This window comes from Hippocampus zosterae, chromosome 15 (assembly GCF_025434085.1).
Source record: "Hippocampus zosterae strain Florida chromosome 15, ASM2543408v3, whole genome shotgun sequence".
In the NCBI taxonomy this organism is placed as follows: Eukaryota; Metazoa; Chordata; class Actinopteri; order Syngnathiformes; family Syngnathidae; genus Hippocampus; species Hippocampus zosterae.
This window is the reverse complement of record NC_067465.1, coordinates 6,542,513-6,563,683: the sequence shown is the minus strand read 5'-3', so window position 1 is coordinate 6,563,683 and position 21,171 is coordinate 6,542,513. Positions and strand designations below refer to the sequence as shown.

The following is a 21,171-nucleotide window of genomic DNA, read 5'->3' as shown; positions in this document are numbered from 1 at the left end:
TTCCAATCATTCATCTTGGTTTTTTTTCTCTTTTGTGACTCGTAGAAGCATGACACCTAAAAGTCTTGTGGCTTAAAACATCTGAAGATCAAGTGTTTTGGAAATCTAAATCGAATCGAAATTTTCTGACTGGAAGCGCATGGGAGGCTGTGCCGCTTAATGTGGAAATCAACGTTTCGCAGATATACGGGTTGTTTGCGCTGTCTCACTTCCTGTTGCCGTGATGTCTGACTATGCCCGCGGAAGAAAAAAATGAGACGGAAAAATGAATCAAAGCAGCAACATGGCGAGCTTCCCTAGGAAGAAGCACCCGAAGAAGCGGCATCGGTGGACTCACCTGTCAGGTGACTCCGGATCGAAACAGGTCTTGAGAACATCCGTCACTTGCGGGTCACAGCAGTCGCCGTCATCGTAGTCGTAGTGTACGCTGTTACATTCCGTGTTACAAACTCCGTTCTGTCTCTTCCAGTTGTAGCAAGGTGCCAGTCTGAGGCAGTCCCCTCCGTCGTGGCCTGTCCTCGGGTGGTCGCACTCCGGATCGCAATGGCGGTTCCCAATTTTCCCGATGCGACAGTTGCTGAGAACGAAACGCTGCCGCAGGCTCGTGTTTCTGACCGTTGCCACCGTCAGCTCGAGGGTGATGTTGTAAGGGCGAAAGGCATCAATCAGAGCCTGATGTTGCAGGCGAATCTGGGCTTGGGACACCGTGGCGTTCCCGCCGTCGTCGTTGGAAAGGTTAATAATCCTGTAGCGGACTTGTTTGGGTGTACGGAGAGGCCAGTAATTGTTGTAGCCGGAAATGATGTCGGTGTTGTCACAAGGTGTGAGGCCGCAGGGTGGCGGCAAGAAGGGGGAGACCAGCTGCAAAGCGGGGAGAGGAGTGGCGATGACGGCTGGATGGAGGCCATCTTTGAACGGAGTCCACATCTGATCCACCTTCAAGCAGGAAGGAAACGGCTTTGAAATGGCAATCGGCCGCAGAAGACCACTTGAGCGGCGTATGACGCAGGTCGACGCCTACACGGACGGTTTTCAACGACATGCCGACTTGGGTAAGCAATGCTGATTTTCAGGCCAGCGATCGGGCGAAATGCCCTCGATAGGTTTTTGTGCGGCTGCTATTTTTTATTATTTTTTTTAAATCCTCTTGTACGTTGAAGCCTTCCGTGTACGTGTCGAGCCGACCGATTAGTTCAGAGGTGTCAAACTCATTTTTGCGGCAGGCCACTTTGGAGTGACGTCTTCCCTCGGAGGGCCCTTACGACAGTGAAACCGAATCCATGTTTATTTGTCGCATCGCACTACTTGTCCGCAACAAATTACTAGTTTTGAAATTTGCTTAAGTCAACTCTTTTCTTCCCCAATGACAGACAATGGTCTTTTATGGTTGAAGAGAAAACCTCGTCACTGCTTCCCGGTGACGTGTCTTAAAATCGGCGCTTGGTTTGTTATTTGTTCAACTATTGTTTAAATGGATGTAAACAGGGGAAGAAAACGATGGCAAAATCTCTGCGTTATTTATTCCACGTGACAATTTGACATTTCGGTCCAGATTTTAGCAAGGATCATGCAAGTCGAGAGGGTGGATTTTGCTTTCGCGGGCCGGATCCGGGCCCCGGGCCTTGAGTTTGACAGCCGCGGATGAGTAGGTTGGAGAGGCGGGATCCGAGATAGCTACATTTGTAAAGTCAGCCCACATGGCCAGAAGAGGCTCCGTCTTGAGGAGGGGTCGCATCTGCAGGTCCTCATGGGAGAGGGCGTAGTCCCACAAGTGCACACCCGCGACTTGGCCTCGGAAGCCCTGGCCCTGCTCTGATTGGTTACTGCCCAGGATGAAGGTTCTGCAGGTCTTCATGAAGGGACTGTAGAGATTGCCTGACTGGAAACTGCTTTCTCCCACCTGAGAGGGAAATCAATCATTGTAGCCAGGACGACAAGACGGAAACAATTTCGGTTGGCATTGCTCTCCCAAAATCATTTGGAATTTGACAAAAATGCGGATCACGGTCGAGCGGCGTTACTCGCTCCACCAAATTAGATGAAAGACTTGATCTCACAGTGAACTTTTGTATTCTCTGAACAAAATATTTGAAGTAGAACCTCCCACGATGGTACTTGACCGGGAATTTTAGGAAGAATGGTTCCGAACTGCAGTCGTGAACGTGTGACGTGCAATTTTATTTTATTTTCGTTTGTGTTGATTTTAATCCAAGTGGGAATAACACAAACAAATTTTCCAACTTTTTGGCGCATTGTACACAATTCCAACCAGGCTTAGCGTTTTAAGGACTGTCACTTTGGGAAAATATTACCAGAAAAGTTACATGAAGGCAACAGTTAAACAAAAAATGATTTTACTTTTTTTTTTTTTACTTAAAAGTGATATCAAAGACCGAAGTGAAGCTGTTGCAATCATTTGCCATGCCAAACCCACACACCTTGGCTCCGTCAACGTACAGGGTCATGTTGTGGCTATTGTAAGTGGCAATCAGGTGAGCCCAGGTGTTGGCCGAGTACTGCTGGTGGGTAACGACAGTGGTAGCTTTCAAGGCTCGGTCTGTGCGAAGCGTGAAGTAGAAACGTGCGTCCTTGGTACCTGCGGGATCCAGACTGCGAATGCCTACTGACCAGCCCTTCTCGCTCTGTGAATGGGAACAGTTGTCGTAAACACCTACAACGCAGAGGCAAAAATGTGAAATTGTTGCTTGCTGTGTGTAAAATAGCAGAAACGTATATGGCGTGATCGGGGGTAAACAAACATTATAAAAATTTAAATAAAAAGGCATTTCCTGAGGCCCGCTGCAGAATAACCAGCGCGGCTGGTGATGGACCCTCGCCAGAGAGAATAGACAGAACCACGGGGACAAAACAGAGAAGTAACGAGAGCATTTCAGAGTGCCAAAGTATGGCCTGCATGTTTCCATTTGCTCTTGCAACCGACAGTCAGCCTCGCGACGACATCTGTAGCGCAGATGTGAAACTGTGGGACAGGACAACCAAAGGTCAGGGAACCCCTTCTCTCTAACCACAACTCTCTGTGTGTGTGCGTGTGTGTAAACAAGGTAACATTTGGGGGAAAAAATAGCTTTAAGAAGTTAAATGGCTTGAATTAAATCCAACCACGGTGGCTGGAAGGCCATACGTTGCCATTTCCACTACCCGATGAAAATTCCAAACCATAGAAATTGCCAAATGAAGCATTCATGTTTGTACATTACATGTTGATATGAACCAAAAAATGTGTGTCGTGCGCTGATTTGGGAATGGACGCCTGAATTCTTATCAGGACCATCATCAAATGGTTGTTTGCACCCACTGGAATGCTGCAGGGTTGAAAAAAAATAATCCTAAAGCAAGTAAAAATTGTACAATTCTATAAGGCCACTTATTTATTTATAGATTTATTTATTTGCATATGTATCATTCTTAAATGTTGTGTATTATCAAGACAATTTTAATCTTGAATAGACAACCCAAGTAAATCGAAAATGTGGTTTCCAAATTATGATTTATTTTTTTAAAGGGAATAAAATCCAAACCTATCTGGCCTTAAATGGAAAAAAATGGCGAGCTTTTCAATATGTGACGCCAAATAACTATTATGCCCTTCCTGGACACTAGTTGACGCTGTGTAGCATAAAATGTTATCCGCCCCTCACAATATAGGAAGAAGAAGAATAGTCTCCCCGGCTCCAATTCAGAGGATTCATTTCACACGTTTTTGACGTTTTAAAACAAATGTCAGGTTGCTTTCTTCGTGAAACGCTGTTTAGAATCATTATTACGTTCATATTGTTTTGGACAGACGTCAATAGGCTTCCGTTGTGTTGCTGTATAGCACCCTCCAGTGGTTTTGTACGTTTTCTACCTTGTGACCAAACAGCAAATTGTGTGCACAAAACGTCTTTGTCTCTAATCTATACTTAAATGTATTTCAATGTTTAGAGACTCTGATTTGTGTTTTTTTTCATGAAATAAATTATTTGGCATATTCTTTGAACCTCCTGAAATAGCCCCCCCCCCCCACCCCACCCTCGTCCTCCAAAGGAAAAATCCTGCCAGTCGGCAGTTGAACAATAACATGAAACATACCAGCAAGCCCTGAATTGTTAAATAATTATTTTTTAAAAATAAAGGTTTGGGACATGAAATGATGTAATGTGGATGATAAAAGTCAAGTGAAATTTTTTTTCAGAAGATCGTCAATCTTAAATTCAAAGAGATTCTTGTTGATGAATTGGAGTTCACACAACAATTTGGCTACAACTGATTGTTATGCAGTAACCGTAACGGATTGGGGAGACATGAAGTCATCGTGTTGCACAATCTGTTGTTTCCAGGAGTTTGAAGTTCAGTAAATCACATTCAGTGTCTGGCCTATTGCTCACTTTCAAGTGAAAAAAGGGCTCTAACTTTGAAAACACAAATATTTATACGCTTATGAACACACACACATGATCATCCCGAAGCCACCTGCCACAGGTTGTTGCCTCTCCAAACCCTTTTTTTTTAATCTGCTCACAGCCTTTCAGCAAACCACATGGTATGCCATGTTTCCCTTGCATATTTTCACTGGATGTCTGTGGTTGATGCGTCATTGGTTACCACAGGAACGTTATTTTTGGTTGAAGCTCAAACTATTTGTTTATGGTAGGTTTTGAAAATGTGCTGGAAGTAAAATAAAACGGGGTACACACGCTGATAATCAGGCTGAATTTGGACCCCCTCCGCCCCCCCCCCCCCACTTCTTTTCCACTCAAGTCAGCAAAGGGCCATTTGAGAGATGACTCGAGAATAAATAACTGCCTGGGATGCTTCTGTGTGGGGTGTGCTGGTTGCAATTTTAGCAATGTTGCTGCATACAAACAAAGGTGCGACAAATTGTGTTATTGGGCACAACGAAAAAAAGAGAACAGCTTGTCAAGCGAACAATCTTCTTCAATTACTGTACTTCTACTACTACGAGCTCTTTTTATATTGTTTGGCAGTCTGAACGACCAGGTTGCCAATGGCAAATTGATCCGTTGCGGCAACGTCACGTGACGTAACGACGTGAGTGCACCGTGACGGAGTTCGGTTGACACCCTTGTTCTATTCGGACATCCGACTGCACAGCAAGCTAGGACCATTTTCGAAGATAATGGCTTCTAGGGACAGATACGGGACCGCACGCTTCACGGGTATTTTGACGGTTATTTTGTATTTATTTTGCCGGCCGTCATAGCGGAAGGGGCGTTGCCACAATGGCTGTGACGGAACGCGCAAAAGGTGAACTGACTGAACACACAAATGTGCCAAAGGAGTGCGGAGAAACAATGACAGTAGTTGACCGGGGCGCACGATCCGCGTTGATGGAATGTAACCCATTCAAATCATTTCCGTGTGTGACGAGAGAAAGTCTAAGAGCAAAAAAATGAGCGAATGTGACCCACCTGCAATGACTGCAGGGCTGCTCTGCCCACCTTCCGGATTCACCCATAGCTCCAAGCTGAATTTGTCCCTGGGCAGCTCTACCCCAGCAGACGGCTTCAGTCTCAGCTGCTCCTGGCGCCCGCTGAAGTACAGGCTGGTCATCCAAGATGGGGGCACCTTTGGCACGGGTTTCCCCCACTGAAACTTGCCGCCGATAGACCTACGTGCGGTAGGATCCCCGTTGCCGTCCCCCGGGCTACTCGTGGAAGCTCTTTCGCCCTCATCTTGTTGCATCTTTTTAGGAATTCCGAGCCCGGTAGAATCGGAGCTTCCGGGGGAGCTCGAGTTTCCCTCGTTTGGGGCGCCGCGTTCGAACCTGGAGGCGCGCGATGGTCGACTCTGCCTGTCAGTCCAAGGTCGCGTGCCTCCATCCTCGCGAGCATCTCCCTGCGACGTATGTGTCGTTCGCTCCTTTCCCGCAAGTGGCGAAGCACCCGGAATTCCTCGATCGACCGGGGCGACAACTCTGCACCCTCCTTCGCAACCAACAGGAGCGCTCGTGGCAGCAGGGAGCTCTCGCCGGTTCGTCCCCGGGCTGGCCACTGAATGGCGGTATTGAGTCGGGGAGGAGGCTCGCGTCTGCTGCTGCTGCTGCCGCCGCCGCTGCAGGGGTCTCCCGGATCCGGAGACTGCGCAAGGCTCACCGGCGAGGCGGGAGAGCTCGTTGTCTGCGCGCCGGGCCAAGGCGCGTTTGTACCGGCTCAGTGGATTGGAGCTCAACAGCCCGGCGTCGGGAGTCAGGACGAAGACGAGCGCGAGGAGAGTGACCGACAACATCTTGTTGGAACTTAGTACGTCATCAAGAATCAGTACTTCATTTGCAACAAGTCAAAAGGGGACGGCGACGAAAATTCCAGATTTCATTTGTTGGGAAAATTATCGACGAATTATCATTGACGGCAGCCGATGTCTTTCCGGAGTCTGGGTAATTTGGTCACTTACAAATGTACACAACACAACGGAGTCTCATTAGTATGACTTCTAGTCATGATCTCCATCCCGGCGCATCACTTTTTACCCCCTTTTCCATTCATCGCCACTTTCCCGGGGAAACGCGTCTCTAAATCCTAGACGTTCGATTTTTCGTTTTCAAACGGATTCCTTACTTCGTTTTAGGTATCAGTCGACCACGAGAAATAATCCAAACCTAATTGAATGACGATGCCATTCTGTGGTTTCCAAACGGACTGTTTTAATTCAGGCACAAAGTTGCACCTTTTACCTGGCCATTGTGATGTAGTGTGTCCAAGGTCCAAACGGTGGCTGCAAAGTGAATCGGAGTCATCAAACTGTTTTGGGTTGTTTTTTTTTCCTAATGCAAGAGGAGACCAAGTGTCCGCGTAGATTTCAACAATCATGAATGGGAGGTGACACAAGTATTAGTCCAATAAAGCCCCATCCATGTGTCTTCCCTTGGTTGTGGCGGACGTCTGAAAGCACTTGACAGAGGGCTGCTTCCCTCCACAGTCAATTTAGGGTCTCTCGCTCTCTCTCTCGCTCTCTCTCTCTCCTTACATCACGAGTGGAGAAAGTGTAGCAGAGGAGGCCGTCCTCTCTTTGCCTCATAATTTTGTTTTACGAGAGAAATCCTCCACTTTCTCCACCCCAGTCCCGCGTTATCCCCCCCCCTGCCCCCCATGCCCGAGGGAAGAAGGAACTAGTAATAAATATTTTTATTATCCATGTCCCGCGTCCCCAATAAATCACACACCAACAGCCATAAATGTATTTATTTTATAGGTCACTTGTACTTAAGCTTTATGGAGTTGAATTACATTTTATGGCACCCCTCACTGATTCTGCCGTCTTGGCGTGTTTGTTTATGACTCATTTCAATGTAATGCATTGTTCCTTTAGACAAGTCATAATAGACCCTTACTAACAAGATTTGACATTTGTCGGAATTTTCGGCGCTTTACAATTTAAAGTTTATTTAATTCCGCGATATATTCACGCATACCATCCTTCGTGGCGTAGTTCAACTTGTAAAGTACCGTTTTGTTCAGATGCTGGTAAATGCTCTTATTTTTCTATCATTGCCAAATTGTCTCTAGATGAATTCACCAAAAAAAATAGTTCAAATTTCATTCATAGAGTAGAATACGTGTTGAAATGTATGAACCATGTTCTATTGGATCTGTAGTTGGGGATATGTCATTGTGCTTTCGTTCATTTAAACTTACGCGTGTTGTAATTGGATTGAAGTTCATTTGTGTAGCAGGCGGCGCGTGCGTGTAGTCCTGCTGAGACAGAATCGTGCTTGATCACTCCTTTGTTAGCACTCCCTCCGCAATCTCTTTTTCTCTCACGGGCGCGCACACTCAAAGGTTCTATGGAGCCTGAGGACCCCCCCCCCCTTTTTCTTCCTTCACCTCCCCAACTGCCTGCTTCTCTTACTTTTTTCCCCCCCCTGCCACTCATCCACCCCTCCCTTTAACTATCTCCCCTTCTGGTTCATTCTCTGACTCTCCTCAGTGGTACGAAACAGACAGGCAAAACATCTGTCCAGCACATGAAGAAAGTTTTTCTAACACAAATATGCTACCAAACTCCTGTGCTCCTGGGACTGAAAAACAGACGAGCATCAGGTGAGAAGGAATTTCCCCTAATATCCCCTCCTATTTTTTTTTTCACATGCCACATACTGCAAAATAGAAATAAAACTTGTCTGTTCAATGTTACAATCTACCACAAAAGTGACTGTCAGGCATAGTGTGAATGACTCGTCCTGAAATGTCGTAAATAAGCATCCCAGATAATTACACGGACGCCACCGCGTTTGACTGTTCGCATGATGTTTTTTGTTGAATGCTGTCATTGTCGTCCCTGTACTCTTGGGAGTCATTTTAATGAGCTGACCATTCCTGGAAAGGTTCGGCATTCACCAATGTAACCGGTACAGTATTCCTCATTTGTAAATAATGTCTGACTGTGGTTTCCAAAGCCTTGGAAATGGCTTTGTTTCTTATTTCTCCTTCAAAATTTTGGGGATCGTGGCACCGTGCGTTTTCTTTTTTAGAGCTTGTTCGACGAAAATGTTTCCCAAACCTTCCGCCCGTTCAAATACTGCTTTTGTGTTATTTACACCACGCCTCTTCAAAAGCAAGACTTTGACCAACACTGATCATTCCAGACAGCAGCTGCTATGATAAACACCTTCTGAGAAGTTGCCCCCATTCACCCTCAGTCCCAACAATTTTTGTCAGGCTCAATTTGCAAAGTACCTTGGCCAGAGATGGAAACGGGGAGGGGAAGGGGTGGGGGGCGCTGACAGCTATGGCAGAGGCCCCCAAAGGGGCAGAAAAACTAGTGGGAGGTAGAAATTAAACAACCCCAGTTTGCCTGACTGAGGGGATCTACCGACTCAACACTCATTCTTTTACTACGGTGGAAGTTCCCTTTGAAATCCAGCTGCAACTATGTTGGGGCAAAAAGAAAGAAGAGGGAGGGGGTAAAAAATGCGAGGGGGGGAAAAAAAGGATGATGGGGAAGATATAGAAGAGGAAGAGAGCGATAAAAGGACGCACAGTATGTCTAAGAGGGTCTGAAAGGTTGTGCTTCACCAGGGCCTCACCCCCTACTGTAAGGGACCTCCAAAGATTATCCTTCATCTGAGCTTGTCCGCCTTGACCCCAATGACCCCTGGGCCCACGCTTGTCTTCTTCTCATGTCTTTCGGTGGGGACACAAACTGTCGTAGTTTCTTTAAGCCCCCATTTGGTATTTCTTCTTGGTCACCTTGGATGTATGGTTACACCTGACTGCCATGCTCGAACGCACCACCATTTCCGCCCCGCATATGCCCCCCTCCCCCCGCCCCCCAAACGCAACCTACCCCCTTATGAAAAGGAGGCAGGGCCCCCCTAAAAGAGAAAATCTAGGAAGGACATATAAGCTGGGGTGAAGAGATGAAAAGGAGAGATATAAAGAATGGAAGCTTTTCCCCACCATGGGTGCAGTATCAAGAGGAGTGAGGGGGCTGAGGCGTATCAATGCAATTCAATGTACACACAGATTTGCACATCTGCTGCTTGATTAAGCCGAGCTCATGGGGGGGGGGGGGGCTGTGGGGGAGGGTTACAAACAACATTATCTGAAATACAAACCTTAATATGCGGCACATCATTTTAATTCAGCTATTTTTTTTAAATTTGAGAAGGTAAAAACAAACATTCATAAATGTCGAACGTGAGCGCACAGACTTTCCATACTTTTGAGTCACAGAGAAAACATTTTACCGAAGCAATCTCTCACAAACACCAAAGTCCCTCTCAGGGAATTCACTCCTGAGTGTATCCAGTAATTTTCCTCTTTGCTGAAAACTTGACTTTACATCCTACCTGTGCCCCATAATGGCTCATGTGAATTTCTTCCACAAACAGAAACATGGGAAAGTCTATGTTGTGTGGACCCCAGACACTGGCCACATGGAGGTAAAAAAAAAAAAACATAAATGGAAAAATAAGTACGGGAGCTGGATGGATGAACTGTTAGCACGAATAAGTTAATGCTGCTTGTGTTTTGTTTGCTAAGCTGCCTGCAGGTGGATGTTTGATCGACAAGACAGGGTTTTTCTTGGCTCAGTCACTGCCTGCACTTTGTGGATGTGACCTACTGGCTTGTTTGTTTTGTTAAGGAAATATAATTTGAAAGAAAAAGATACAAGAGGGAATGTTATTTCTGGGGTGGGATCACAGGAAATACCAATATTACTGTGTGTGTGTGTCTGTTTATTTATATTTATGTCTATATATCTAGATATAGATATATATGACTTGCTTTTCTAACGCTTTAGATAGTTTTTCAGATTCTGTTGTTTAATTGGGGTAACATATTTATATAGCGTACAAACAAAGTTGGGAAATACTGTATTTTCTTTATGTATTTAATATTTCCCTAACCTGGCACTTTTGGGGGGGGGGGGTGCGCTCTAGTCCCTTAAATTAGAAACGTGCCAGAAAAAGTAGTTGAATTGTGATGGTGACCTGAAAATATGGAAAGGGAAAAAAATCGAATAAATGCACTTCACTAACTGTCCTACAATTTTTATGTCAAAACAAGCAGTAACGTCGAAGAAAACGACGGCAAAAGACAGGTGGAACTGACCAACGGCGCAATTATACTCCTATGCACTGGAGGGTGCTATGTAGCCAGCTAGGCGGACACCGCGTAACCGAGCAATCGAGGAAACTTGCGCTAGCCCTCTGTCTGTAGCTAAAAGTGGCTAGCCGGCTAATCGTCTGCACGGCGCAGAAGGTTGTTTTTCTCTTGCAATGCTCGGGTATTTCCTTTGCTATTCTAGTTGTTTCCCCCTAGGTCTCTGGTGACGAGACGAGCGAGGCAAAAAGCAACGAGTTAGTTTAAAATTCTCTTGACGATGTGCCACCCTTACCAGGATGTTAGCCTATAAACTAAGCGGCTAGCTGGATAGTCTGCACAAGTAGTCCAACAGTAGCGTCTGGATGATTTGAACAGTGCCACGGCGGATTTGGGGGAGTTTTGAGTGGCATTTGCATGATGTCAAACAAGCGGTCCCCGCAGATCGCTGGCGGTGCCAGTTCCGTGCCCAGCACAAGTAGCAGTACGAGTAGCAGCGGTGGCGCAGGAGGCACCGCGAACCCGAGTGGCGCAAGCAACGCCGTCACGAGCAATGGAAACAGCTCCGTCAACGTTGTACCGTCGCGGACACTGGCGGCTGCAGGTGACAGCGGCATGTCGGTGCCAAGTTTGGTCGCCGTGTCGTCGTCTCGCGGTGGCTTCGCCTCCTTAAGTAGACCTTCCGCGTCCTCTGGCAGCAGGAAGAGGTCTCTCCACCAAGCACCTCTTTGCAACGGCCTGTTGAACTCCTATGAAGATAAAAGCAACGATTTTGTCTGGTTAGTGATGGACTGTTGGTTCGTTTGCGCGCGCGCGCGGGTCTGCGACAGAACAACCCCTGTAATATGTTCGTCAATTACAAAAGTGTCCTTGTAGATAAGACTACTTACTGATCGCATTTGTGTTTTAAGTCTTCGAGCATTTTGCAGGTGCGCCCGATGAAATGAAAGCTCCGATACTTTTTGTTCTTCTACTTTATTCCTTTCATAACTTTGCTGCTGTAAATTGGGAATTTCTCCATTGGGAGACAAATAAAGGTTTTCTTATTCTTAAATGTATTCTGAAGTTGGGCTGTACTTGTTTAGATTCAGCGTGCACATAACACCGTTTTTTGCTTACCTCTTCCAGCCCCATTTGCTTTGAAATGATAGAAGAGGCACACATGACCAAGTGTGGGCACAGTTTTTGGTAAGTGAATTTGTACCATTCCAAAAATTATGGGGATTGTGGCCAATGTGAATTTATGTGTGTGCGCCCGCGCATCCATTGCTGCATGTGAACGCATGTGGCATTTAGGGACAGAATGACTGAGCATTTCGATTCAGGTACAACTTTATTGTCAAATGTGCTGTATGTGCAACATATAGCACAGATCAAATTTCTTTCCTCTCAAGACAACATAAAACAAGAGAAGCCGCTGCGGGTGTACGTGCCGCCATTAAAAGAAAAGTAGTATGTCCAAAGATAATCGAAGGATGGCTGTGTTGAGCTGAATGTGTCCACCTTGAACAAAGTGCTCTCACGGTGATCTTGTACGGACATGCTTGGCTCAGCTTTCTTGGTTTTCACGTGAAACACATCTTTTACCTTAAAAGAAAACAAAAGTTGAAAAATGTCCCTCCTCTTCTGCCTGCAGCTTCAAGTGCATCCGCCAGAGTCTGGAGGACAGCAACCGGTGTCCCAAATGCAACTATGTTGTTGATAATGTGGATCAACTTTACCCAAACTTTCTCGGTAGGTGTTGACTAAAAGTGGAATTTACATTGAGGCCATGCTTTGATGCTGCTTTGTTCAGTGGAACCTCTAAGGTCAAAGACCTCTTTTCTGCTGGTAGATTGTTCAGATTCTGGAACTATTAAACCCCAATAGGAATTTTTCGAACTAGAAATGATCTCTCCAGAGGTGCATTTATCGCCACTGTAAAAACGTTATGAACCGACAAAGGCAATTTTAAAATAGAATGTGCTCCCCCCCCCCCCTTCCTATACATTCTTCATTGATTTAAAAAGACAAAGGAGGTTTCATATGGCTGGGCCAACGCGGTCATGAAACTGGAAGTGGCAAATGTGACAGCAGTTTGGGAAGCGACTCCACTGTCTCGGATTGCTTCCCTGTTTTGTGGAGCTTACTCAGAGCTTTTCTTTCTCTTTGACCGCCACCAGTAAATGAACTCATCCTTAAACAGAAGCAAAGATCAGAGGACAAGCGACTTAAGTTAGATCATCCTGTAAGTACAGTGCCTTCACAACTGTCCTTGCTGAAAAAGGGAAGGGGGCAGGGGGGTTACAATTGACTGATCAGTCTCTCTGACCCCTAGAATGGCTCCAGGTGGCACGTTTTCCAGGACGTGTTGAGTCCAGACCAGGAGAACTTGGACCTGGCAAATGTCAACCTCATGTTGGAGCTCCTGGGTCAGAAGAAAAAGCAGCTGGAGGCGGTAAGCCGGCATGCGCAACATGCAAGAAATCATGTCTTTTTAGCGCCTATGCCAAAGTTGGCCAAACTACGGCCCCGGGGTCCCTTTGTGGCCCGCCGTCCATTTTTCAGCGGCCGGCGACACGACCGCACCCAAAAGAAAAAAAAGACATTAGACACGAGCCGCAAGTTTCATTAAAAAAAGTGAAGGCGGGCAGAGTGAGGAGGGAGGTTGTCAGAAAAATAGGTGCCATGATGACTAATACATTTGTTGATATACTGGAGAACTTTTGAATTCATGAATTAGATCCAGACTGTCACTTTGATTTTTCTTTTCTGTTATGTCTTTGTTTTGGGGCTTTTTTCCTTGCTGAAGTGCTGATTTCGCTTCAGGAACCGTCTTGAGATAATCCACAATGTGTTTCTGTCCACTAGGAATCCCAAGCGGCTCAGAGACAGATCCTCATGGAGTTCCTGAATGAAGCCAGGAGAAACAAGAGAGAGGTACTATTACTTGTACACACGCAGTCCAACCTCATTTCAACGTACCCCATTTACGTTTCAAAGTCCGGATTGCACGTCATCCGTTTTCCACTTGCCCATTTGGCTTGCATACCGTGATATCATCAACTTCATCGTAACGACAAAATTCTTTTAAATTAATGCCAATAAAAACGCTCTAAACTGACAGCTGTCGTTATAACATACAGATCCGCTATGTCCCTCCAGGTACGTTGGAACTGTCCAACTGTAGTTATGAGTAGCAAACAATTTGGCCAAAAATATGCTTCTCCCAATTTGTCATGAATGACTTTAAAAATAAACAAATAAAGGGGAAACACCCGTCTTGATTGTTGTTTTTGACAGCAACTTGAACAACTACAGAAGGAGCTGAACTTCCTTGAAGAGGACATTAAGCGTGTTGAGGTAAGGCGATTTGTCAAACCAGACATAAAACTAAAGACAGGAGCAGTGCTCATTATTTTCAACTGATGATGACCAACTGGAAACGCTCACCGTCTGGTCGGCCAAAACGTCGTATTTTATTGATGTTTCTTTCCAGGAAATGAGCGGGCTGTACTCTCCCGTGGAGGCAGAGTGTACAGTGCCCAATGTTGAAGCCCCCTCCCCATCACCCAGGTACAGCTTGACCCCATCAAACTATATTGTTTTTTTTTTCCAGCAAAATGCAACGTTACCCACAAAAACAAAACAAACATCTACGCCGTAAGTGGTTAGAAGCTAAACCACCCATGAAGGTCAAACTATCCCAGGGCGCTCTGTAACCTGCCATTTGGTTTGAGGTGTCAAAAGCATTCTTGGGTTATCACGGAACAGTCTTATTATTGTAAAACCTTTCAGCAGCTCTACTGCCAGGTAAATGTGTTTCATGACGACCCACATGGAAAACAAGTCTTTTTAAAAACAATGTTTCTGAACATTTGCTGGGTAGTTGATTCGTTGGAACGCTTCCCTCTCCATTTGCCATTTCGATTGCCATCGATGATGAATGAGCAGGCTACGGTGCACATTCGATTCTACAATTTATTTGAAAATGGCTCCGTGCCGCTCTCCTTTTTAATGACAGCTGTAGTAGCATCATGGAGCCGTCAAACTATAACCCGCCGCCGGAATTTGGTGGAACAACCCAGGTGAGCAAGCCGATTGGTATTTATTCACATCAAATGTTGTCTTCGTTTCCAATGCTTTGTGGTCTGACCAAAGTCTTTCTTCAATGCAGGGGAAAAGGCAGACGTGGTATAACAGCACGCTGGCATCAAGGAGGAAAAGGTTGACTGCTCATTTTGAAGATCTGGAGCAGTGTTACTTCTCAAACAAAATGTCACGCATCGCAGGTAAAAATCAGTCACCGCTATGCTTCCGAATACGGTAAAAATGCCATCGCCAGGACGGATGGCCGCTTGAGTTGATATTCTCTGCTCACCGTACCAAGTCCGGTCATGGATTTACGCTGTCTGACCGCCCATACGGCGCACCTTTGCCGCCGAGTGTTTGTTCATTTCATTTGATCAAAAAATTGCCGTGTACTACCTGCTCGGCATGTTTCCAAACATAAGATACTTGGAACTCCTCTACCTCATCTCCAACTTAATTACATATCTGTTTTGTTTTTCTTTTCTTTTTTCCTTCTTCTTTCAGAGGAAGGGAGGAACTTGAACCAGCTGGATGACTTTATGGAGTGTCTTTCCAAGTTTACACGGTACAATTCCGTGCGACCCCTGGCCACTCTCTCCTACGCCAGCGACCTCTACAATGGGTCGAGCATTGTCTCCAGGTATGATAAGTGAACTATTTATTTTTTCGGAAATCATGGACATGTTTATGTAGTAGTTGAACGACTCATGAACGCAAATATAATGCTTGTTGTGGTTTCACCCACAACTTTTTTTTTGACCATGCACCGTCAATTTACATAATGCTGTTTTTGTGTGCCTATTGGGGAAAAAAATAAGTTGCTGATGTGGTGGGTTTTTTTCTCCACAATTTAAAACTGTTTGTCACGTGAAATTTTGCCGTTCCTTGAAAATGGCACCAGTCTTGGCCCAGCCGAGCTGTTCACTCGTGGGCAGAGAAAACCCCAGTGTGGCTTATGGTCGTGTTCTCTGCAGACCTAGCGACTTTTCTTGAGCAGCCGCCACTGATGGCCACTTGTCTTGCACAGTGCACACTACAAAGGAAATGAAAGAACCACAACAGCTATTATATTTCGTCACGGTGAAGCAGCCCCAGACAAATCGGGAAAAGACTAAATACATTGTAAATGGCTTCTGCTTTTCATTTTGCTTTTCGTGGTATTTTTGTAAAATTTATTTATGGGCATAATTGCCTGCTTGTAGAAAGTGGGAGATTTGTGTGTCGGTGCGTGAGTGTGCATACTGCAGGCAGTAAAGTTTGTTGTATATATGTAAGAGTTGGAACTTTGTTTTAAACAAGGAAAATTTGTGAGTGTTATTTTGACTCTTTGGATTAAATGATTGAAGTTGGATTGCTTGATTGGCCTTCATGTGTTGTTTCTCAGTTCCATTCTGTTTTTTATCATATGGACCTATTCCACATTGGTTCAGAAACAAGAGTGTCTGTGTGGCAAATTCCATCGGCTTTGAGCTGTACTGGTACGTCTTTAAAAGCATTCTCAGGTTGATTTGAAGTGTGTGTGTGTGCGTTTCAGCATTGAGTTTGACCGTGATTGCGACTACTTTGCCATCGCCGGTGTGACCAAGAAGATCAAGGTGTTTGAATATGGCACAGTGATCCAAGATGCGGTGGACATCCACTACCCTGTCAACGAAATGACGTGCAATTCGAAAATCAGGTGAGATTCGCCTCCAAATTGAAGTCACTTCAAGGATCGGGGTCATAGTGATGTCAGCGTTTCAACAAATGTCATTTGTTGCAGCTGTATCAGCTGGAGCAGCTATCACAAGAACCTCCTGGCCAGCAGCGACTATGAGGGGACCGTCATATTATGGGATGGATTTACCGGACATCGGTCCAAAGTGTACCAGGTACTTCGATTCGTCTTGCAGAGTGGAATGTATAGCCGGCCTCAAGTTTTCTCCTTGTCACAAATTAATTGAATCACGACTGTTGGGGTGTCCAAATTACGGCCCGGGGGCCATTTGCTGCCCACCATATGTTTTTCAGTTCATCATTCAGCTCACCCTTGTTTTGCTTACTTACTTACTTACTTTCTTACTGTTTATTGTGCATGTTAAATTGCTCCATGTACAGCACTTTGTATGTAGCGATGGCTGTTTGAAAGTGCTCTCTAAATTCTGTTGACTTGACTTGCTTCAGATGGAGATGGGATTCAGCTCCTGTTCCCACGCAGGGGCGGACCAAGTCTAGTGAGATACGGGGCCATTGGCCACGCAAAAATCTTGAAAATCCCAAACCATTTGCCTTCTTATCTTGACCAAAAAGCTGCGATGAACGAGTTTTCCAAACGACCGAGAAATGTATCGCTTGACTGGTTTTTAGCATGTTTAATGAATTCAAGTTGAAGACTTAACGCGCGTCATTGCATTTTTTATGAACGCGGCCCTCAAACGAAAAAAAGTTTGGACACCCCTGCGTGACAGCGTTGAAACGACCCTGTCTCTTTATTTGCAGGAGCATGAGAAACGGTGCTGGAGTGTAGACTTTAATCTGATGGACCCCAAGTTGTTAGCATCTGGCTCCGATGACGCCAAAGGTAACTGAAGAGTCCCTTTTTAGATTCGGCAGCAGATAAAATGAGTGCTGACATTTTCCGGCATCTGAATCCAAATGTCACTGCCTTGATTCTCGCCGTAGAAATGCTTGTTGCGCCTGATTGAACGCCGTTTTGTGTACTTTTGGTTGTCAGTGAAGTTGTGGTCGACCAATCTGGACAACTCTGTGGCTAGCATTGAAGCCAAGGCTAACGTCTGCTGCGTAAAATTCAGTCCAACGTCCCGCTATCATCTGGCCTTTGGCTGTGCAGGTAATCTTGTCGTTATACTGTCGTAGAGATTAAAGGTAGTTCTCTGTGCAACTTTCTGCTCTGCTCCACCATCGGGAGGCAATGACAGGATTTGTGACTGTGTGTGACTCAGGTACATAGCCAGGTTGCTTTTCCTTGCAGATCACTGTGTCCATTACTACGACCTCCGCAACACCAAGCAGCCGATCATGGTGTTCAAAGGCCACCGCAAAGCCGTTTCCTACGCCAAGTTTGTTAACGGAGAGGAAATCGTATCGGCGTAAGTCCACTTTTCCCGTGGCCAGCCACGTTGTTTGTTTTCACATTTTTTTGTCAGACGCTTTGCTGTGTGAACTACTTCAACGCCGGCCATTTTTCTCCAATTGGGAGAGCCGGTGGCAAAGGCATTTTGGGCCAAAGCAAGCTTGAGCTCTCTTCTTCCATCGGCTCGATCTGGTGGGTCACTGCCACCGCTGGGCGCCTTTGAAATGACTTCCCCACCCTGCGATGTTGCAAATATAATTGGTTCCCGGTTGTCCCATTTCAGCGACCCTCAAGGAAGGTTTGGGGAAACGGGGTTTTGCGTGCGCTCCCGCTGTCTGGCGGCGCCACCTCACGTGATGCGAACTTGTTTTTGACAATGTGTCGCAATCAAAGCCAGTGGGAAACGTGCTCCTTCTTTGTGAATCACTTTTCAGGTCGACAGACAGTCAGCTGAAGCTGTGGAATGTCAACAAACCCCATTGCCTGCGCTCCTTCAAGGGTCACATTAATGAGAAGAACTTTGTTGGCCTGGCTTCGAATGGAGACTATATTGCCTGCGGTAAATGTCCCGCTCGTATTCTGTCGCCGGTCGAGAAAAGTGACCAAAAAACATGATCGATTACCGCCGCATTTCCTCCGCCGACCGCCATACCAAACGCCGTCTCCATTCATGTGCGCAGGCAGCGAGAACAATTCCTTGTACTTGTACTACAAAGGACTTTCCAAGACACTTTTAACATTCAAGTTTGACACGGTCAAAAGTGTGCTGGATAAAGAGAAGAAGGAAGATGACATCAACGAGTTCGTCAGTGCCGTCTGTTGGAGAGCCTTACCCGATGGAGTGAGTTCTTGCCATTTGCCACCCTCACGTGCTTTGACTTTCGCTTGGGAAGGTTATGCTCATGGCCTTGCTCGAACGACCCAATCACCCGCGGGCCGTTCTGCAGTTCTGTTTTTTTTTTTTTTTTTTAAACCCTCTTTTCTTTTCCAGGAGTCAAATGTGTTGATTGCTGCAAATAGTCAAGGAACAATCAAGGTCGGTCTCCATCTTCTCTCGCCGATTCTTGCGGTATCCAAACTTGCGTCACTACCCGGCAGGGCTGTCCAAACTTTTTCGTTTGAGGGCCGCATAGCAGAAAAATGGAAGGCTGAAAGGGCCACTTTCACATTTGTTGAAACATGCTAAAGTCAGTCAAGGAAGCGTATCGCTTGAGTAACTGTAATAATATTACCCCCACCCTAACCCCCCCAAAAAAGTGAAACATGTCATCGTTGCCACCGAAATGTAATGCATTACTGCAGCGTGTTGCTTTTGTACCCTCAGCTCTGGACAGACGGTCTTTTTTATCTTTGCACAGGTACTCGAGCTTGTCTGAAGACCCCCGATCCTCGTGTGACCCAAGACCGCCATCATACCTTGAGCTGCATGTATGATGATCTTGTGATGAAAAGTAGGGTAGGCCAAGGTGCCTACTGAACCTCCAAAGCCACCCCGCCCCCCCAATCCCCCAGGAGAACTGGTGTAAATGAATATTTTAATGAGCTCTGGATTTTGGACCGTGAGACTTTATACTGCTGCTCATATGCTGTTCAAAATATGACGCGCTGGCATTTTAGAAGGGGAAAAAAAATGTATATTTTGTATTTTGTTTGATTGCTGTTCCAGTTTTATTTGCCCCAGTAATGCGTCTTCGTGGCTTTCAGTCAGATCCATACTCTTCAGATTTTTTTTATGAATCTGTTCCTCGTTGGTGGTTTGCATCCGGCGAAATGCTAACCCGTATTGCATCTTTCTCCCCCTTAAATACCAAAAGCACAGGACGAATTGACATGCTCGTTTATCTTCACGTTCAACTTCAATACCGATCCCCCTCCTTGAATGTTTGTCTGACTTCTGTTCCATTTTTTTTTCGGAGACGGAAGAAACCAATTGTAATAAATTCAGACTTGAATTGAACTCCGTCAAATATATCGTGCGTGGTCAGACTTTTGGAATGTGGGTCGCTGGAGATGTAAGGAAGAGGAATGGGTCACGGAAAGGCTGAGAAATCCCTTGGTTTATTGTATTGTCTCATCACTTTTCTGATGTACCCAAAAGGCATAGATCAAATGTTGAAAGTAGCAGTGGAAATGCTCCTGTTGGATGGAAAGAGCAGAGCCCAATTGCAAGTCCAACGGTCTCGTCGTTTTTGTATAATGCGCTCCGTGTCAACGTGAACCATTTGGGGCTTTGATCAACCCGCTCGGACCTACCTATTTTGCGAGGGATGGAAGACGAGGCGTTTTTCTATTTCTATAACTGAATAAATTATTTCCAAATCTATCTTGTTGTGCCAGGTTATTTCTCCCTGCGCCCCCTCCTCCTTTCCCCCAAAAAATCTTCGGTATTTCCCAGTGTTCTCTTGACGGGTTTTTTGTTCTGTTTTTTCTTTTGGTGGGGTGGGGGTTATGTGTTTACGGCGATCCGCGCTAATGGGTACCATATGTGTGTTTTGGGCCTTGTTCGAAACGGTAATGCTCAAAGTGTTCCGTTTTACCACAGATCAGATGCCTCTGTGTGTGTTCAAACCCCAAACGCCCGTTATGTTAATCCAGCGGCTATTCTCCGAACAAGAGTGCCCTGTGGATTGCTTGAAACCTCAAAGCATTCACGGAAACAAGATTCTTGCAGATCACGAGAATTGCGTGTTCCGATTTTTTGGTGAAACCATAATTTCATTTGGATTGTCATGACATATTCATGGACAAACAATTGTTCAATTGCAACTTGTATTATTCTGTGGAAATATTGACTGAGCGTGCGTTCTCCAAGTTTGCTTTGAAACTTACCCGCAGCGAATATTAAATTAGGCCAACAACATTTGGTGTTTACTTTCGGATTTCATTCGATTGGTTTAACACAAAAAATGTCACAATCGTTTAGAAGACGCATATGTTCATATTTGGTTCTTTCGTGTCCAGAGACTCCAACAAAACTTGACGAACCCGTCATTATAATTGAGCGTTTTCTCGTCGATCGCCGTGAGCAACATACGTCATGGAGGGTGGTGGTAACACCGTAAAGAAGCATTTCCAATCCATGAAGCTGCACACTCTTTGGGTGTGAAGATTGTCGCATTGGCTTTAATCTGCCATTTTCATGTTTTCGTGCCACGCACAATATTGTTGATACTCCTCCGTTCGTGAAATCCACACCCGCAGTGGTCACACAAATGACTTGAATCTTACCAAAGTAATAAATCAAACTGAATACAAATCAACAACTGAAAATCAGAAATTGGTTTTCAATTGTGGTTCAACAAAACAATTGTTATACTTTTTTTATTCATGAAAAAAAGCCTGCACATAAATGATGTACCACTTGAAACGACTGAAAATAATTTGACCATAGGGACGTGTTAAACCGAGGTTTGTCTGCTAATTCTCATCATGTGTCTTCAAAGTTGTAATCAGTCAGTG

At 45.4% G+C, this 21,171-nt stretch overlaps 2 protein-coding genes and 1 long non-coding RNA gene across 5 annotated transcripts in view; 2 read left to right on the top strand and 1 right to left on the bottom strand.

The window, feature by feature from the left end:
* The window catches only part of pappa2 (pappalysin 2), a 28,784-nt gene extending 21,813 nt beyond the window's left edge, over positions 1–6,971 (bottom strand). For all 3 annotated transcript variants that reach the window (XM_052046126.1, XM_052046125.1, XM_052046127.1), the window contains exons 1-4: positions 5,433–6,971; positions 2,439–2,671; positions 1,679–1,900; positions 338–936 (exon numbers count right to left, since the gene is read on the bottom strand). In XM_052046126.1, coding sequence (XP_051902086.1) covers positions 338–936; positions 1,679–1,900; positions 2,439–2,671; positions 5,433–6,249 — 1,871 coding nt within the window. In that variant the 5' untranslated portion in view covers positions 6,250–6,971. The remainder of the gene's footprint in view (positions 1–337; positions 937–1,678; positions 1,901–2,438; positions 2,672–5,432) is intronic.
* On the top strand, positions 300–5,852 carry LOC127587652 (uncharacterized). Its single transcript, XR_007958819.1, has 4 exons — positions 300–390; positions 470–735; positions 822–5,641; positions 5,715–5,852. It is a non-coding gene; the product is annotated as an uncharacterized LOC127587652 (long non-coding RNA).
* A 3,596-nt stretch (positions 6,972–10,567) lies between the features above and the next one.
* cop1 (COP1 E3 ubiquitin ligase) lies at positions 10,568–20,035 on the top strand. The gene is made up of 20 exons (XM_052046128.1): positions 10,568–11,347; positions 11,697–11,756; positions 12,205–12,302; positions 12,731–12,795; positions 12,886–13,005; positions 13,419–13,487; positions 13,851–13,910; positions 14,047–14,123; positions 14,572–14,635; positions 14,725–14,839; positions 15,144–15,279; positions 16,174–16,317; positions 16,402–16,510; positions 17,118–17,199; positions 17,353–17,469; positions 17,611–17,728; positions 18,147–18,271; positions 18,393–18,553; positions 18,704–18,748; positions 19,071–20,035. Exons 1-20 carry the CDS (start codon positions 10,986–10,988, stop codon positions 19,086–19,088), a joined length of 2,145 nt encoding a protein of 714 aa, XP_051902088.1. The 5' UTR covers positions 10,568–10,985; the 3' UTR covers positions 19,089–20,035.
* Positions 20,036–21,171: the final 1,136 nt, after the last annotated feature.